General features: G+C 35.5%; 1 protein-coding gene across 2 annotated transcripts in view; it reads left to right on the top strand.

Annotated features, from left to right (window-relative positions):
* The first annotated feature begins 9,345 nt into the window (after nt 1-9,345).
* The window catches only part of LOC145668478 (fas apoptotic inhibitory molecule 1), a 31,875-nt gene continuing 21,442 nt past the window's right edge, over nt 9,346-19,778 (top strand). The window contains exons 1-2 of one of the 2 annotated variants that reach the window (XM_081736404.1): nt 9,346-9,694; nt 15,575-15,695. In XM_081736404.1, the coding sequence (XP_081592530.1) occupies nt 15,582-15,695 (114 nt within the window). In that variant the 5' untranslated portion in view covers nt 9,346-9,694; nt 15,575-15,581. Of the gene's footprint in view, nt 9,695-15,571; nt 15,696-19,778 lie in introns of both variants that reach the window. The other variant, XM_081736403.1, reaches the window with a different exon arrangement.

Below are 19,778 nucleotides of genomic sequence, written 5' to 3'. Positions count from 1 at the left end.
AAGATGAAGTGACTAAATCATCTTAGCAAAGCTACTAAGGATAATAGTATTAAGATTTACTCTAAAATTTATAAAAACATATATAAAAAGGTAATGAAACAAGCCAAAAAGTCCTATTATAATAATGTAATTTCTAATGCAGAAAATAAGACCAAAATGGCCTGGAAAATAATTAAAGAAGAAACAAATCAAAAACCACAACATGTTCAAAATACTGAAATAAAACTCGCGAACGGCAAAAACTGTAAAAACCCTCATGTTATTTTTGAGCTTTTCAACTCTTACTTCAGCAATATAGTTACTAACCTACTTAAATCACAAACACCATCGAATGATATTAAGAATAACCCTAATCGAATTAATCAAATAAGTAGTTCTTTATTTCTAATTCCAACAAATCCTTCTGAAATAATATCAGTAGTAAGGAATTTTAAATACGGATCATCAAGGGGACCAGATGACATCCCGGAATTTATAATCAAAAGATGTATCCACGCAATTGCACAGCCTCTGTCTCACATAATTAATGACTCATTCTTACAAGGTATATTCCCAGACAGCCTGAAATGGGCCCTTATAAAACCATTACACAAAAAGGGTGACAAAAAGAAATGCGAAAATTACAGACCAATAGCTCTCTCCTCTAAATTTTCGAAAATTATAGAATCCATAATGAAAAATAGATTAATTACGCATTTGGAACGTAACAATGTTTTATCTGACTCGCAACATGGTTTTCTTAAAAATAGATCCACATCTACAGCTGTCCTTCATTTCTTGCAAGAAGTAGTAGACTCAATAGAAAGTAAATCATACCCACTATCTATATTTTGCGACTTAAGTAAAGCTTTCAACTGTGTCAACCATTCGTTACTCTTAAGTAAATTAAATGCATATGGAATAAGAGGTGTTTCTAACCAATGGTTTCAAATTTAACTTACAAATAGACAACAATTTGTAGAGATAAATTTCATTAATGAAGACAACTTGTATATCGAAACTCACAGATCAACACCTTCTATGGTTAACATATGAGTTCCTCAAGGATCAGTCTTAGGACCAATATTATTTCTTTTATATGTTAATGATCTACCACTTTATATCACTCATGGTAAGTTATTTCTGTATGCAGATGACACAGATGTACTTGTAAAAGGAAGTAATTTAACTGAGCTGCAAAATAACGTAAATATAACAGCAAGAGAGCTCGAAACTTGGTTACACCACAATAACTTAATTATTAACACCGAAAAAAACCAAATGTTTATATTTTTTCCCAACTAATTCATCATCGATTAAACTTTCGTTTACAATTAATAATAATAATGTGGAATGTGCTTCAAATACGAAATTCTTAACATTAAACCTAGACGACAAACTTAAATGGAAACATCATATAAACAATTTATGCCAAAATTTATCTTCTATTGTTTATATGGCTTATACACTCTCCTTTGTTCTTAACCTAGACACTTTAATTTCATTATACTATGCGTCATTTTATTCCCGAGTACAGTACGGTATTGCCTTCTTAGGTGTCACTAATGATTTGTTTACAATATTTAGATTACAAAAGAAAATAATCCGTATCATTACACATTCCCATTTTCGTAGTAGTTGTTGAAGTAAATTTCGTGAACTCAGATTGCTTACGATACCGAGTTTGTATATATATGAGGTATTAAAATTAGTCAGAAAAAATATAGATAACTACTTAACGCATGTCGACGTACATGAATATAGAACTAGAAACTGTGATAAATTTGTAATACCGTCACACAGAACAAGTATGTTTGAAAAAACTACATTTTATAGAGGTGCGGTGCTATATAATAAATTACCAAGAGAATTGAAATACATAAAAGATGATTTAAAGTTTTTGAGAGAGGTTAAAAATATGCTAATTTGTAAATCTTATTATTCTGTAGATGAGTATATAGGTCAATAATCCTTTATTATTTCTGAAGGCAATAAAACTCGGTATGTAGATATATTTTAACCATTAGATTAAATAATAAATCTTTATTTTTTCCTTCTTTTATTGTAAATTTTTTTTAGTTTTTATATTCGTATGCTTATAGTTTGTTTGTATGTGTTTATTAACTCTGTATTTAACCAATGTATTATTGTGATATGACATGTTCTATACCATATGTATAAATTTGTGTACTTTGTATGGTCAAATGAACGCAAATAAATCAAATCAAATCCTAACCACGTGGGACTTAGCGTTGTCCCGTAAACGAGGTCCCATTTGCAATTCAGAAGTGATGGCTTCAGAGTTCTGAGTTTTTCTTGAGCGCAGCTCAACTGCTGACACTACATAGCTGCATTGATACTCTGACCAGCTGGTAGCAGTTCCCGATGCACGATGCACCAAACACACAGAAGGATCTTCTGGTACAGTGCAGGTTTCGGCTGTTTTGAAATCGGTTCATGGGATGCTAACCAATGATGACGGCGCCGTGGAGCTTCGTATAGGACCCACTTTTTTATCACATGTCAACGCCCTGTCCAGAAATGGCTCCGAAACAGTAAATAAACACAAGCGACTGCCGCGTTGCCTTCTGGCCCGGAGTCAAAACATGTGAGACCCATCGACCCAACTTATAGTGCTTCACAAATTGATGGATGTGTTGCCGAATGGTTTCTCCACACACTGAATTGTAGTCCCAGTTCCTCTTTGCACATGTGTTGGTCTTCTCGTTCGTGGTGTTTTCGGGTGTTTCGTCATCGTCCTTAAACTTGTTAAACCATCGCTGTACTGTCTGCGTAGTCACGACACCCTCACCAAAGGCCTGGCATATCTTCTGTTGCGCTACAGCGGCGTTTGACCTCATATGAACTCGTTCAGCATACATGCTCTGTGGATGTACCATGAATTGCCCCAACCAGGTAGTATGTTGGATATACCCACACCCACAACTGACGTTCGCCTTATCTCCACTCGCATTCAACTCACGGTGTGAGGTCCAATTGAACACAGACCGCCACGAAAAGGAACAGAACTTTCTTGGTTACCTTTATAGTTATGCAAAAAAAAAAAAAAAAAAAAAGTATAGCGTTTGGTCCTAGGCAGTAGTTCTTGATTGAGCATAATAAAAATTATCTTGAATATAATTTATGGATAATAATAATAATAATAATAATAATAATAATAATAATAAGAAGAAGAAGAAGAAGAAGAAGAAGAAGAAGAAGAAGAAGAAGCTAAAATAGTGTTTTTAGTTTTCCAGAAGAAAACCAAAATTTTACTTTCTTTCAGGCCTCAAAAACACTAGCAGCAACTCATTTTTTTGGCTTTGTACATTGTAACTGCCTCCCCCCTCAAAAACGACGGCCCCTCCTACACAAACCTGCTGGCTACACCCCTGAACAAAAGTATATAAAAGACAACCTTGTAACATTAATTTGCATCTGTGGAGTGTTTTGCATAATGTAGAAAACATGTGTTGTTTGTTTACAAGTATAGAGTTACTAGTATGAAACCATGACAAGTACTCTAACTTATTTTATGCGATTATGCGATTAAACTTATTTAATAACTTTCTGAAGTTATTTATTTTTATGCGATATAAAGTGTTTTTCAACAATTATGCGCATAACCTCCGTCATTGATGAGTCTGCTCTGTACTGACTCACTGACGCTCTATACTGACGCATTGATGACTCGGTTAGATGGCATTCTCGGTTTTAGTGGGAACCTAGCTCAAGTTGATTAGTTAATTTGCACTATTCTCTTTTATGCACATACAGTAGGAAGTCGAAAATAAGAACTAATTGAAACCACAGGTAGTTCGGATTTTCAAATTGTTCGAATTTTCGAAAATGACCAAGAAAATGCTATTTAGGCTTAAATATACTGTACGGTATGCTTTTTTTTTTTTTATCGATCCAATGGTTAAACAGTACATACAGTAATTGCGATACCATACGTAAGGCTACCTACATTTAATGTTTCTGGAGAACCTGCTCGTACACTAAATTACACTGTTCTTGTAACTCGCACTTAAAACTTAACTTGTATAGGCCTACATACGAATGAGCTTTTGTAAAAAAAAAAACTGACTTCACACAATGCCGACGAACAACCCTATTGTTTGTTTATCGCCAGCGCTAAGACAAAATGTAAAAGGTTTCTAGGGACCGCGTTCGGATTATCGACGTCCTACTGTACTTTTCATCGGTGACACCTCTGCTTCCTACGGATGTAACCCCGGCCTGCTTCCCTGACTCGGTTAGTTAGCATTCTCGCTTTCAGAGGCAACCTGGCAGAAATTGGATAGTGTTTCTTTGCACAGTTGTTTTTATGATATAGGTCTACGTCTGAATGCGTATTTATACTCGTAAAGGGAACTCCTTCTAAAGTGAATATGCACCCACGAATACAAATGTTACCCTAAGGAACCATATCTAAGGTGCTACGAGTGAACTTTCTGGTGAAATAATACCATAAAAGGTAATATGAGCTGTGTTCAAAAAGAAACCGAACTTTTGAAATAACGCGCCAACTGGCAGAGGGAGCAAGCTGTGGCTACAAAGCACACCTAGTAGCAGGTTCAGACAACAAATTGTCATTTGCCACGTATAGCCATGGCCGCTAATTGGCGAGCTACAGCCACTAAAATGAGTACATTTGCAATCTGTTTGTCGAATTACTGATGTAAGTTACAATAGAAGAGCTTGAAAAACAACGCGCATGCGTGTGTGAAATTTTGTTACAAACTGGTCAAAAAATTAACCAAGCATTCGGGAAAGACTGTCTGACTCAAATACAGTATTATGAGTAGTTTAAGGGTTTTGAAAAGGACAAACTGTAGGTCGGTTAGGATCCCAGGCCTGGGACGACCTTCCACATCAACAAGTGACAATCATATCGAAAGAGTTCATGGTGTGATTTGTGGAAATCGTCATTTAACTGTTCAAAGAGATTGCTAACAAAGTGGCCATCAGCATAGGACCATGCCATCAAACTTGGACTGAAAAACTTCAGATGCGTCGTATTAATTGAAAATTCGTGTCACGTTTGTTGACCGACAATCAGAAACAGAATCGTGTTGAAATCAGTCAGGAACTGCTTGACACTAAAAATGGTAGTGAAAACTTCCTTAAGATTTTTTTCTGTTTCCCAAACTTAAACTCACTTTAAAAGGAGGTTCTTTCCAAATCATAGAGGAGATTCAGGACAATGCGACAAGAGACCTGTACGCCATCCCAGAAAGTGTGCTCCAGGAGGCTTTCCAAAAATGGAAGAAATGTTGAGAACGGTTTATTGTCAGTAGAGGACAGTGCTTAAAATATTGTACAACAAGCAATAAGGATTTTATAGCAAAGTTTGGTTTCCTTTTGAACAGACCTTGTATGATAGTATATAATCATTTCAAGCCACTTCAGTTTGCACAAATATTATCAATACATATCAAATTACGTGAACAAGCACTAAGAAAATAAGAGCACAGAATGTCTACAGGATCACGGAGAGGAAGGGAAGTGATTATACAGGGTGTTTCAAAACAATGCCGACAACGTTTAGGAGTGATTCCTGATAAGACGAAAAGTATAGACCATCCTGGGTGCACGCATGCTTCCTTTCTGAGTTATAGACTGCCGAAAACATGAAAAAATAAACTTTCAAGGTCCATAGCTAAAAAAAAATTATGGGACCTACCGTAGTCGGGTCAAGACTTCACTTTTGAACTAATATGTGCCCTATCCACATATCCAAGTTTTAGAATCCTGCAGGCTTTCCGCAACAATATTAAGAGAGGTAGTTCGTGAGTACTTCAAATTATATGCCCGTAGCCAAACCCTCTCTATAAAAAATGTTGCGTGAGTACCTTTGGATTTCGAAACATGTATTTTTGAATAGCTCAGATACTAGTTCCTAAGTGAAGTCTTGACCCGACAACGGTAGGTTTCATAGTTTTGGAGTTATTGACCTTTAAATTTCATTTTTCATGTTTTCGGCAGCCTATAACTCCGAAAGGAAGCATTTGTGCACCCAGGTTGGTCTATATTTTTCGTCTTATCTTGGTGTCAGGAATCACCTCCCAAACGTTGTCGGTGTTGTTTTGAAACACCCTGTATTTGTTTATCGAATTTGACGACTTATTATAAATCTGAAAGGAAATTACTACGTAACATTACATAAGAGAAGCACTGCTACGATATTCATAGTCCAACACATCAGAGCCGGATTTAGATTTGATGAGGCCCTAAGATATTGTAGGTATTGGGACCCTTGATATGTTCAGCTGTCTTTTGTCAATGACAAATTATCCGCATTGCAATATGCAGTTTCATGTTACATGTTGCCATGCAACCATTTCATGAAGAGCGTAATAAGCGAACTAGTGATAAGCGTAATAAGAGCAGAAATAAGCGAACTAGTGATATTTTGGGGAGTGGGCTAGCAGGAAGAGCCCCATTACCCACCTACGCCACATTGACCATTTTGCTACTCGCTTGCCTTGTCCCACTCAGGTTCTAACATTCCGCATTGGGTTAAGAAACAAATTTATTTGTGAAAAAGAGTACCTATTAAAAGTAGAAAGTCGCTATTAGGGGCAGGCCCGAAATCAGCAGCAGATGTTTGAGGGGGGGGGGGCAAGTCATTAAAAATTCTTATACAAATATACTATATAAATTGTGATTTCTCCTATTAATAATAGTATTTTATATAGCGGTCTGAAGGGGCCAAGCAACCCCTAGTCCCTTTCTGGTTGCGGGCCTGAATATGGGTTTGAAGGAAATGAATTCTTTAATTGTATATGTGTACTGGGTTGTACTCAATCTGCACGGATCTAGCTATGTATGACAATGCAGAAAAATTCCCCTTTATGCAAAGTCGTTTTGACATATCATTAACGTCATACTGAAGGCCTGCAGGAAACTGCAGGAAACATATGTTAGTCGAACTCTTTAGTATGGCACAAATCACGTGCAGAACGATTCTGCATAAGGCCCATTAAGTTGAAGTGTAGCATCTATAAAGGTTTATACTTAAAGTTGTGAGTATAGACCTGTGGATGAAGGAAGATTCCACACTTCGCACATAGACCTCTACCCACAAAATGGCTACTGTGTTATTACTCGTATATCATCCATATACTCTGATAGATTGTGTGCAGGGCTCAAGGTATAGTGCAGGGCTGCTATCTGGTGTACTGACGAAAATTTATGTGTTCTTCTTTAATTCATAATCATAATCATAATTTATTGCATCCGTTCATCGTCATACAACGAAATTGGACATGTCATTTATATATATACCAGTATACATAAACATACATACTATTATTACATATAGATTCTTATGGTTTCACTAATTTACTTACTATACATTTAATTTTACGTATACGAATTATTTTGTACATATTCTTCAACCGAGTAAAAGCAATGTTCTATCAAGTACCTTTTAAGTTTGGATCTAAAGCTATTTACAGAGACCTGATTTTTTATACATGATGGAAGTAGATTATATAATAGAGTACCTTTGTGCGTAACTGATTTATTGTATATATTTGTTCTATGTGCATGCAAATGAATGTCATCTTTACTTCTTGTGTTGTACCTGTGAATGTCTTTGTTAACAATAAATTCACTACTATGTTTTTTTTTTTTCAAATACATTAATATTTCGAACAAATACATTGAGGGAAGAGTCATTATTCCACAAGAAGAGTTCCATTTTACTCCTGCAAGTATTCTTACTACTTTATTCTGTAGCCTAAAGATAGCAATACTTTTAGGTGCATTTCCCCAGAACATCAAGCCATATTTTATTGTAGAATGAAAATTTGAGTAATATATACACTTAGCTGTTTTTACATTAATCTTATCTCTTACACACCTAATTGCATAGCATAGTTTGCTTAGCTTACTTCTTACCTGTTCTATATGTGGTTCCCAGTTGAAATTATCAGATATTTTAACTCCGAGAAAGGTAGCAGTTTCTACATATTTAACTGTTTTATTATTTATTTTTATTATTGCATTGGCTTGATTACTTTTACCATTGTTAAAATTTAAGGCACATGTTTTATTTACATTAATGATTAGGTCACTTTTATTCATCCAACTTGAAAGTTGGTTCATTGCCGTTTGGCAGTTTGAAGCTAATTCGCATTCATCTTTCCCACTAACTATTATGTTTTTATCATCTGCATATAAAGTCACACATGAACCATTAATACTTTCGGAAAGATCATTTATATAAAGAAGAAAGAGAAGTGGTCCTAGAATTGATCCTTGTGGTACTCCACGATTAATAATTTCTTCACTTGACACACATTTCTGAATTTTATTTTTAACTATTCCTGTGATTTCAGTTACTTGTTTCCGATCTTTAAGGTATGATTCAAACCATTTATTTGCTAAACCATAGCAACTAAGTTTTTCTAGCAATATATGATGATTTACTAAATCGAAGGCTTTTGTTAGATCTAAAAATATTCCTATAGATAATTTTTTCTCATCCAGTAACTTTCTGCAGTTTTCTAGAAAATGAAAAATTGCTGTCTCAGTAGATTTACCTTTCAAGAAACCATGTTATGTGTTGGATATAATAGAATATTTATTAATGAAATACATAACCCGATTGAACATTATTTTTTCCAGAATTTTACCTATAATTGGTAGCAATGATATCAGTCTATAGTTTTCTATTTCATTGAGTTTACCTTTTTTGTGCAAAGGTTTAACTTTACCAATCTTTAGTTTATCAGGAAAGGTTCCTGTGGCGATTGAAAATTTGAGGGATACATAATGGTTTAACTAAATATTTGTAACAACTTTTTACTAAATTGTTAGATAATTCGTCCGACCCAGCCGAATTCGAATTTTTCATTTGTTTTATTATGATGATTATTTCACTCTCTGTTACTGGTTTCAAGAACATAGATTTATCATTTGTTTAAATTTTAAGTTCCGATAAGTTAGTTTTATTAGTTCCTTTGTTTTTAATAAGAGTTTGCCCTACATTTGTGAAATTTTTATTAAAAGACGTTGCTATGTCCTTTGGATTTGTCATGTTCACGCCCTCATAAATTATGCTATTTATATGGGTACTACGTATTTGATCGTTCGAATTGATCGTTCTATCTTTACTTTCCATGCACAATTCATAAGAAGTTATGAATTCTTATTTTTATCTGTTTATTAAAACAGAAATATTTAATATCCATTAAAATGACTAGAAATACATAAATGTGTCAGAGTTTCAATCTACGAGAAAATCTTTTATGTTTATGTTTACATAAAAGATTTTCTCATAGGTTGAAACTCTGGGAATATGTTATACAACTTACTTACTTCAAGTTCTTTTACTAACGTTCTACTTCGACCAAGAAAATCATAAAAATCTTTTTAAATTAGTAAGCATTATTTTCTTTCTATAAACATGCAGTACTTGTAGTTTCATATAATATACATATTAATATAAACGCGGAGGCAAGCAGACGACGCTTGCAGAAACGCTTGTAAACAAAACTACTCAAAATACAAGAATCAAAATAGCAGGTAGCCAAGGAAACGCATTCTAATACAGTGCTTCAGTAATATTTCTGAAATAAACTGTAGTTGTATTAGATTGTATAACTTGTATATGATATAAACGTCATATGCGTTTGGTATGCAATGTTAATGCATAAAATTCAAACGAAGACGTATCGAAAACTGTAACAACCGAAGTACGGTAAGTAAAATTAGAGTTCTGTTCTTTTCTTACAGATGATCGGTTCGGGTGAAGTGTTGTGGCATTACAGATATTTTTGGCGATTATCATAGCTCTCGAGAGAAACACAATGGTAGAACAAATTTTGTGATCAGACTTTGGGAACTGGAGATAGTCGAAATTCTTGGGAACTTTAACTTCTACTTCCACCAGAGAAGCTTTATAGAATCAAAAATATTTTTCAGCGTGCAGGTCAAGTTTAGGCACACCACTCAAAAAGTGTTGAAACAAAATACCGTGCAGTTTTACTATACGGATCCATAGTATAAGAGTAGTAGTAGGAGGAGAAGGAGTAGGGGTAGTAGTAGTAGTAGTAGTAGTAATAGTAGTAGTACTAGTAGTAGTAGTCCGCTAGGTTAGAAGGTCCGCTAGGGTTGGTTGGGTTCTGTTCTCGACACAAAAGGGCAAATTAAAGACTTGCCCAAATTTTTCTGTAGATTTTACAATCTGTGGATCCGTATAGTAAAACTGGACAAATAATATTTTCACTAATGTCTTTCTTATTCTCCAAAAGATTTGCACTGGACAACGTGCCAATATTCACTTTAGAGGAAAGGAGACTTTTTACGTAATTGTTGAAAAATTACAATTCTTTCACGGTGTGAGTATAAATATGCAGATATGTGTGATAAAACCACAGTGCAAACACGAACAGGCGTTAGGTGACCACGGAAAAACACGAATGTTATTTAGCCAGTCAGGGCAGGGTGAAGCTGGTAGGCCCGCGTAGTAGCGCAGGAGTGCGTCCGAAGGCAGGAGGCGCGTCAGTAAGGGTAGCCTAAACATATGTGTTTTCACAGTAATATAACTTTTTATAACACTTCTAATGCTCTCAGAATAGTTACGCTACACTTGTAAACATAAAATATATCTTCTCGATGAGAAGAACACAATAATACAAAAAGAAAAATACTTTCAGAACTTGAGATTCGTACAATTTTTGAGTGCCTTGACTTCTACTTTCATTTGAGAAGCATTGTGGCATTAAAAATGCTTTTCATAGTTATCTTGTTTCATAGTTGATCTTGATGAGAGGAACACAATCGGGTGAAAAAGTTTTTGATTTTTCGGAATTTGAAATATTCATAATCTTACTGTAATTTCAATGACACTTGAGAAGCGATTTTCTGAAATTCCGAAAGTCAGATCGCGGAAATATTTGTATCGTTATGTTTCTCTCATCGATGTCTATGATAGTTGTGAAGAACATTTGTGGTGCCACAACGTTTCACCCCAATCAAATGATCCATTTACGTAGTACGTTATCTGTCGTTAATTTCTTTGCAATTAAGTACCGGTACTCTGGTATATATGTATATATATATATATTACGGGTAAATTTTACAATACATGGTTCAACTGTACATCAATAAGTAGGACCGCTTTAAACAGTGGCGGCGATTGGACGTTAAAAAGTGGGGGGCAAGGCATGATCTGAATATTTGTGTATCAATCTTAGTTTATCTGATTGTTTTAACACTTTGTTTGACGAAAGGTTGTATAACTAATAGGATACTATCTTCTACGGTTAAAATACCATATATCGTATTTCATATTTTATTAAATAAATTGACAAGAGCAACGGAAGTAGATACTAGCCCTTTGTACTCTTAAAACAACGAAGGTGTAAGAAGAGATTTGATTCCTTGCTCATGAACATCTTAAAATTCTGTCTATCCATGTCAAGACGCGAAATGGTAAAAACTATGGTCATTATATGGTATCCTCCATATTCTTAATCTATATGAATTTTTTGCTAACTGCAGACTAAATCTATCCGACCACCAACGTTTATTAAAAGATCTAAATCCGGAAAGATTGAAAATACCTCGTCAGAAGTATGCAATTTTAGTTTTATAATTATCGGTATATTAACCACTACGCTTCCCAAATCCCTTCTTGATCAAGTACTTACTTCTACACTTGACTTGATTTTGAGTTTAATCAGTTTTAATCAGCAGCGAGGCTATATGAGACAGGACCTACTGATTAACGTAGAATCCGAACCACATGAGCTCCCGCCGGGAATCGAACCCGCGTCTTCGACGCCAAAGGCGCGTACGCTAACTCTTAGCCACGAGAGTTTTTTTTTTTCACTTGAGATGGTGACTCATGGGCATGGAAGCCGGAGACCAGAGTTTGATTCTTGATTCGGTCGAACAGTTTCCACTATTTAAATCTCATTGAATTCGCATCAGTAGAGGATAAAATGCGAGAAAGATAGATGTTTCCTCTACTTGTCACATATTATTTAGTTTAGCTGTCATACTTGTTCGTTAATATTGGCATTGGAATTAACCGAAGACTCGATTCGATAGTACGTTTTTTTCACTCCTTGAATAACGTTAAATATGAAATAAACTCATTTTTGAGTGTTTCATCTGTATTTTATTTTAACGTATGTTTCAAATGCACTGACTACATTTACCGTCAGAAGTTGATTGTGAACTTGAATTTATAGTAAACGTGTGAAGATAAACGCAATCAGTGCGTTTGACGGATGGAACACTAAGAAATGAGTTTACTTAATTACAGATACATATCTCCGTGAAAATTGCGTTAAATATATAACAAATACGTGCCAAAAGAAAGAAAGAAAAGAGAAAGAAATGAACCGTAAGTTTTAATTTATGTGAAATTATAGTCAAATTACACATTAGCACGGTCTTTGTCAAGTTTAAGTTAAGAAGGGTGAAATACGCAGTCTGCAATTTGCAGTTGAATAATATGTTGGTGATCTGTCTGTATTTTTTCAAAACAATTCAGGAATTACACATTGAATTAAAACAAGAATCTCAATATTTTACGTTCTTTTTGTTAACAAGCAGAAGTCATACAGCATTAATACTTAGAACTGATTGAGTCGTTTCGCTCTGCAAGCACATTGCAGTAAGGTAGCCTTTTATTACTGTATATGCATGAAGTCACAGCAGCTCATCTTTTCTCGAAAGCTAATTAATATTGAAATTAACAGATCAACGTAATTTAGCTGACGTAAGTTTCCATTTTTTTCTCTTATATTTCTTTCACTTTACTCCCTGTGAACAGTTTCGAGCTCAATTGGCATGAAAGAGATTATGTAAGTGAATGACTCGACTTTGCAAGAAACGTTCTTTAAAATATACTTTGACTCATAGAAAACTTTTTTTTTTTTTTTTTTTTTTTTAAGATTTGCTGTTGTATGACGCTCGGTGGGACATACACAGGAAAATCAAGATGAATGGTACATGTCTGTTCACAAAAACCTAGCATCCCTTTCAGAGACTGTCTAAAAAAAGTGTGTCTAGATCTATCACAATTCCCACAGATCTGTATAGAGGGAATTGCATTTTCCTTCCATTCTTTACATAGACACTATCTGCAAGAGGTACATGTGACGACGATAGCCTATCGTGGTGAGGGACTGAGTGTTCGTAAATAACTTATGAAACTTGAAGATCGAGGATCAAAACTCCGTCTTGGGCTTTTTTTTTTTTTATTTTTATTTACACCAAACTAATTTTATATCTGATATAATACATTTCTACTGCAAATATATTTGATAACCAATTAACATACGATACTGACAAATTAAAAAATTATATTTTAGATAAAGTACACTCAATGCAAGGAAGGTAACTGTATTTTTTTTACTATCACGACTATAGATATCCATTTCTTACTGTAATACGAAGATTTATGCTTCCAGCATCATGAAGAATTTCGTATCCTTTTCGCCTTTTTGTAAATAATCGTCTGGTATGAAGGTTTAAAATATTTGGTAATTTGCTGATGAAAAGGGGTAGGAAATTTATATTAGTAAGAAACAATAAATCTCTGCTGTGGCGTAACGTGTGGATGAAAAGTTTGAGACAATCGTTAAGAATATAAATTGATCATCCGACATTCAATCAATAACTATCACCTGCTGTCTTTTCGAAAAGAATGACTACCAGAAAAAAGAATCCCAGATGTTTTACGTTAAGATCTCAACTTTCACTCACTTTCTCTTGGAGAGAATTAGAGGAAATTGAAAAACTCAAGAAATTAAGTAGGACATGTATATATTATGAAACCATTGTAGTAAGCAACCTTATTGAATCGAAATGTTATTTGCCTCGGGTGGTTATGTGTTAACAAATGAAACAATAAGATTCACTTTTTCGTAAGTTGGAAATATTGTATGACATACGAAACAGGCAGTCCCGTTTTGAAAGAGCTTGTTTCGGGGCAGGGTGAGAACTAATAGGGAAAACATGCCCCACACCAGAGGTGTCCCTTTGCTATTTAAATGCAATTATCATCATTAATGAAATAAAAATAAATATTCACACAAACGAAGAGAAAATGCAATTCCCTCTGTACATATTTGTGGAAGTTGTGATGGATCTACGCTCACTTTTTTGGACTTAGTCTCTGAAAGGGATTCTAGTTTTTTGTGAACAGAAGTGAAAAAAAAAATCTCTATGATGCTGGAATTAATTTATTGCAGAAGCAAATTAGAACTGTTGTCGAATCATATTAGACATATTAGGATTCTAATCTGTCTTCTGGCAAGAGATAAGGACAATAATTCAAGTATTTTTATAGGAGAATCCATTTGCTGATGAAAACTAGAATAAATAAGGAAAAAGTTTAAACAAAGTATTATGGAGTGTTCAATTAACTAGACGCAAATTTTTAAGTTCACGTTTGTTATAGACAAAAAGAAAATGCCAGTTGACTCCAATTTACTATTAAGTATTGGCACAGTTTGTCAGTTATTCTTATAATTTTCACTGTGTTGATACAACGAAATATGTAAAGATCGTAATGGAATAAATAACTTAAGCCTGTGTTTATTCCTAAAGAGAACTAGTGCTCTGAAGCACTCGAAATATCGGGTGTAATAATTGACATAGGATTACAAGTAGAGGGGTAATTTATTACATTATAATCAAGTTCCTGCCACATCCGCAATAGCGCATCATTATCTATGGATTGGATTGTGTTGAGTATCCGCGGCTGTAACTGTCTTAAGTCCTGTGGAAGTTTGGGTGCAAATGTCTTGTTCTTCATACTCCCCGAAAGAAAAAGATAGGTCAGGTGACCTAGGTGTCAGGCCATCAGCAGGATATCATGCGGCTCAGTGCTGTGGTTAAGGTAATTTTGTATTTGCCTGTGCCAGGCTTTTGTAACACATGGCACACTATTGTTTGCGGAACTGTAAGTTCTCTACTGTCATGATGCACTTACTTCATTGGAAAGTCGCATTTATGTTTTCCACTACTTCATTTCTGACGATGAGCGTCCACGGCACTTTCCATTACATAAGCAGTCTGTAACCTTAAACTCTTTCACCCACCTTAAAATGTGTTGGTGCAGTTCTTGTTAAAAAAAAGAAAAAAAAAATCTGGAAATGTCTCTGAATAATGGTTACTGATGAATTTCCAGCGTATTAGATAGTATAGTATATCAAAAAAAAGTTACTCATCTGTCTGCCGCCATTTTATTTTTTTATTTAAAGAACTTAACTGTTTTGCAAATATAATTGATATAATCACTTGGCAAAATTGCAAACATGTGTCATATAGCAACAAATATTAGAAACAAAGCAATTTCCTGATCGTCAAATTCCGTTTCGAAAAAACATTTCTGATAAAGTAGATCCATTTATTTATTTACCTGCCCATAAACCACATAACCCCTTTTCATATTAATTTGGCTGAATGTCAGCGAGTAAAGTCTTGCCTAAATTATCACGAAAAAGAAACATGGCTAAGTATCATTGATCTCTGATAGCAACGTACCCAATGCTTGAGTATCTCATAATACTATTATGTAAGATTCTGTTGTAGCTGTATGTTATTTTCTTATTAGAAGCACTGAAATGCCAGGAGATATTGTAGCATGTTGGGATGTCCCTCTAAGCGATGGTATTCATAGAGTTGAATTCGAACATGGAACAACTTCTGGACGTCGAATTGTTCGAGTTGACGGAAAGGTAAATTTTATATTTTTATACTTATGAACCTTCATATTTATTGTGACTATTATAACCTTGTAAATATTAGTTATGTGATAAAATATTATCAAAGTGCAACGTTACATTGTACAGTCAGTAGTGTATAGTATACAACTAGTCAAAGATATTAGGTCGTAACAAAAGAAAGAAAAACTAATGCTGAGTGAGTAACTGTGGAAACACAAGTGGAGATATATATATATATATTTAAATGTAGTAAGACTATTTTAATTGATTTTGAACCGGGCTATGATATTAATAAAGTGTCCAAATGTATATTGTAAAACACTGTCCCATATAGGTTGTAGGTAGAGAGTTAATAAAAAGAGCGTCCGGAATCGACTCCCACTACCGACTTTTTTATAAAATTCCACTAAAATTGTATTTTAAAAAAATACTACAAAGATAATCCCCCTATGCTTGCAAGCTTAGATACGGGTAGTCTGTAATTGTGAGGTCGCAGACAGGATCTCCACAAAGCCCAGAAGCAGGCTAGGCACAGTGGCGATAGGGATCCCAATGCTCAGTGGCAAGCAGTGGGTTAGTCCCGGAAGTTACAGAGCCCGGAAGCAGGCTAAGCGACTGAGGTTAGGATTCTCAACAGAGCCCCGAAGCAGGCTAAGCCAGGAAAAAGGAAAAGCCAAGAGCCCCGAAGCAGACTAGAGACCTGGGGTTAGGTTACTCCTAATGTTCCGAAGCAAACTATAGGAGAGACACTAGAGAACTGGACCAGGTCCGCTGTCGACCATCGAATTTATAGGGTCCCCAGACGGCGGTGGCGCTGCTGCTCCGTAATCCGCAAATGCAGTAATACAAGGTGGTAAACCCTCCAAAAGCATGCGTACTGTTATAGTCAAGCTTTGTGAACTTGTGGCGTGACCCATCACAGCGTTGAAATTGATACAATTTCCTAGTATAATTAAGTTCGAAAGTCGTATTTTTGGCTTTTAGGGTGGAATAATAGCTGGAAATAACTAGACTTCATGTCAATGGTTGAAATGCAAGATTTGCCCCTAAGCATATGTAAAATATCCTCTGTGGACTGGAATGGTATGCTAAGATATTTTGTTAATTTATTACATGCCTGTAAATTCAAAACTAAGCGAAATTCTGAAGTGTTTGGTTTGCACACTATCAGAAGTGGCGACAAAAACGAGCTATCACTCGTTTCTTTAATGATATTAGCTTCTAATAGCTGCTTAATTTGTAGATCAATTTGCGCTCTCACCGCCAAAGGAATAGGAGGTGACATCTGATGAAAAGAAGCCGTATTTTATTAAAATAGCCACGAAAATATCCTATGTCTGTCGGTGAATATGAAAATACATCCCTGTATTTAAAAAGCAGATTATGTACAGCCTTTTCCTGTTCATCTTATAGGTCCGGGTTTATGTCAAATAGTTTAATATCAAAGAGTGATTTAGTTTTGCCCAGTCTATCCTGTATTTCCTGTTCAGATCTATAAAATGTTTCGTCATTTTGTTCGTCTAATTGCTGATCTCCCTGTGTATCGACTTCTTGCCAGTCCTCCTCAACATATGCGATCGGTGTATTTTTCGCTAACGTTACTGGCCTGTTAGTCGGGTTAGATAGCAGTGTGAAATTGTTTCTTGGTAGTTTCGTAGGTAAAGTCTGCAATCCGTATTTATCTAATAAATTCTCTAGTGGAGAAACAATGAAATACTCCCTATCTATTTTCCGATTCTTGATATTAATAGGAAGAAAGAAATGTGTCCTAGCTGGAATGGTGACTTTGCGAGTGGTAAATACATCAGCTGACGTATGCTGTTTCATTGAATGAATCGCACTTGCCAATAGTTCTTCCTGAGCATTAACTTCTGTTGGGTACGGCGGTGTCTTCCTGTATACAGACAATGTATTATTTTGTAAGTCAATTTTGTCTTTTAAACGATTTAAAATATCTTCTCCGAATAAAGGTAAGAATTCTCCATGTTCTAAAATTCGGAAGTAGTGTGAAAATGTTGTTGACCCAATTTTGAATTTAATTACAACAATGTAACGCAAATTTACGATGGAATTCTCAATTCCTCTAAGGTTGGTGTTAAAAGGAATTAATTGCGTATTTGGAGGAATCATTGATTTCGGCCAGAGACTTACATTAGAGAGCTTCCTATATCAATTATTATATATTCCTATATTAATTATTACATTAATTAGCAACTTATGCTCCTGATTTAATAATTTTATGTTCTCTCCTGTCAGTCACTGGAGCCACAGTGTAAAGTGATGTCAATGTTTGTTTGTTAGTTCCAGTACTTGCAACTTTTTGTTGTTCATTTACTTCCTGGTTATTACGGTAGCCACGTCTAAATTGAGAATTTCTCATAGCATTTTGAGCTACCAAAAGAGATAATTCGGCCATCTGATTGGCAAGTTTACTAAATTCTAATGAACTATTGGTGTTCTAGTATTAGATGTGCTTGGCGCAGGGGAGATCGGGTGGGGGTTGTGTAGTACTGATTTGGGAGGGAGGATTTAAAGATAGTTCAGTTTGTGAGACACCCTGTAGTTATGGTGCTGAAGGTACAGGAAATACATGAGCATGTTGTTGGTAGTGATGTAAACTGGGTGTCAGATTACATAACGGATAAGTTGGTTGTTGATGATGTGTGGGAAAGGAAGCGCTAGCAACTGCCGAAGAATTTAAACTACTAACTGGTAGATTTTGGTCACAAAGTAAATAGATTGCTTGCTGTAATTCTACATAATCACGCTTTTTCATAAGATCATGTGCCTTCTCCAAGTTATGTAAGTGTGACTGCAAAACCTGAACCGTAGTAAATGATTCCAATGCGATTTTTTGAAAACAAAATCTTTAAACCTAAAGATAAATAATGTATTTTTTGTTTCTCAGTGACCTGAGGCATAACTTGACGGATAACTCTTAATTTTCTTAAAAAATATGCGTCAATTGGTTCGTTTTTGCATGTTGAATCTGAAAATTTTCAAATTCCGCCCTATATGCTGGTAATTTTGGCCTACTTAAATCGGTTAGTTTGGTCTTTAATTGTTCATAACTGAGTGAGTCCAATTGGTTTTGTGCTTTTAATTGCAACACTAAATCAAGAGCTACGTCCTGAAGATACATAGGTAATAGTCCCATCTTTTTCTCAGCATTCCAAGAATGCAATAGTGCGAGGTGGTCAAATAACATAAAAGATCTATCAGCATCCTCAGTAACGTGTCCAGAGTACTTGGTAAGGTGAGGGATATTATAAGAAGGGCGGGAATTCTGTTCCATGTTTGCACTGTTCTCTGGAAAAGTGTTTTTCCCTGATCTGGTATGAGGCATACACTAAAAATAAAGTCACTAAGTTCACTGATAAGAAACTACATACCTATGAAGAAAAAAAGTTCACTTCCAGTTAACCGTCCGGTAGCGGAGTAAAAACTGAGCCGGTCAAAGTCTCGGCCCATGTAAAACTCTGTCCCATATAGGTTGTAGGTAGAGCGTTAATAAAAAGAGCGTCCGAAATCGACTCCCACTACCGGCTTTTATTATAAAATTCCACTGAAATTGTAGTTTACAAAAATTATTCACAGATAATTTCTCTATGCTTGTAATGTTAGATACGGATAGTCTTTGACCGTGAGTCCCTCCGTGGCTAAGCGGTTATCGTATGCGCCTTTGACGTGGGAGGCCCGGGTTCGATTCCCGGCGGGAGCTCATGTGGTTCGGATTCCACGTTAATCAGTAGGTCCACGTCTCATATAGTCTCGCTGCTGAAAGGGACGCTAAACTAAAATCAACTCAACTCAACTCTTTGACCGTGAGGTCGCAAACAGGATCTCCACAAAGCCCCGAAGCAGGCTAGACAGAGTGGCGATAGGGATCCCAATGCTCCGTGGCAAGCAGTGGGTTGGTTAGGTGATCACAGAGTTCCGAAGCAGGCTAAGCGACTGAGGTTAGGATTCTCAACAGAGCCCCGAAGCAGGCTGTCAGGAAAAAGGAAAAGCCAAGAGTCCCGAAGCAGACTAGAGACCTGGGGTTAGGTTACTCCTAATGTTCCGAAGCAAACTATAGGAGAGACACGAGAGAAC

The sequence above is a fragment of the Thermobia domestica genome, chromosome 13 (assembly GCF_964235325.1).
Source record: "Thermobia domestica chromosome 13, izTheDome1.hap1.1, whole genome shotgun sequence".
Classification (NCBI taxonomy): domain Eukaryota; kingdom Metazoa; phylum Arthropoda; class Insecta; order Zygentoma; family Lepismatidae; genus Thermobia; species Thermobia domestica.
The sequence above is the reverse complement of the archived record's forward strand: the minus strand, read 5'-3'. Positions and strand labels throughout refer to the sequence as shown.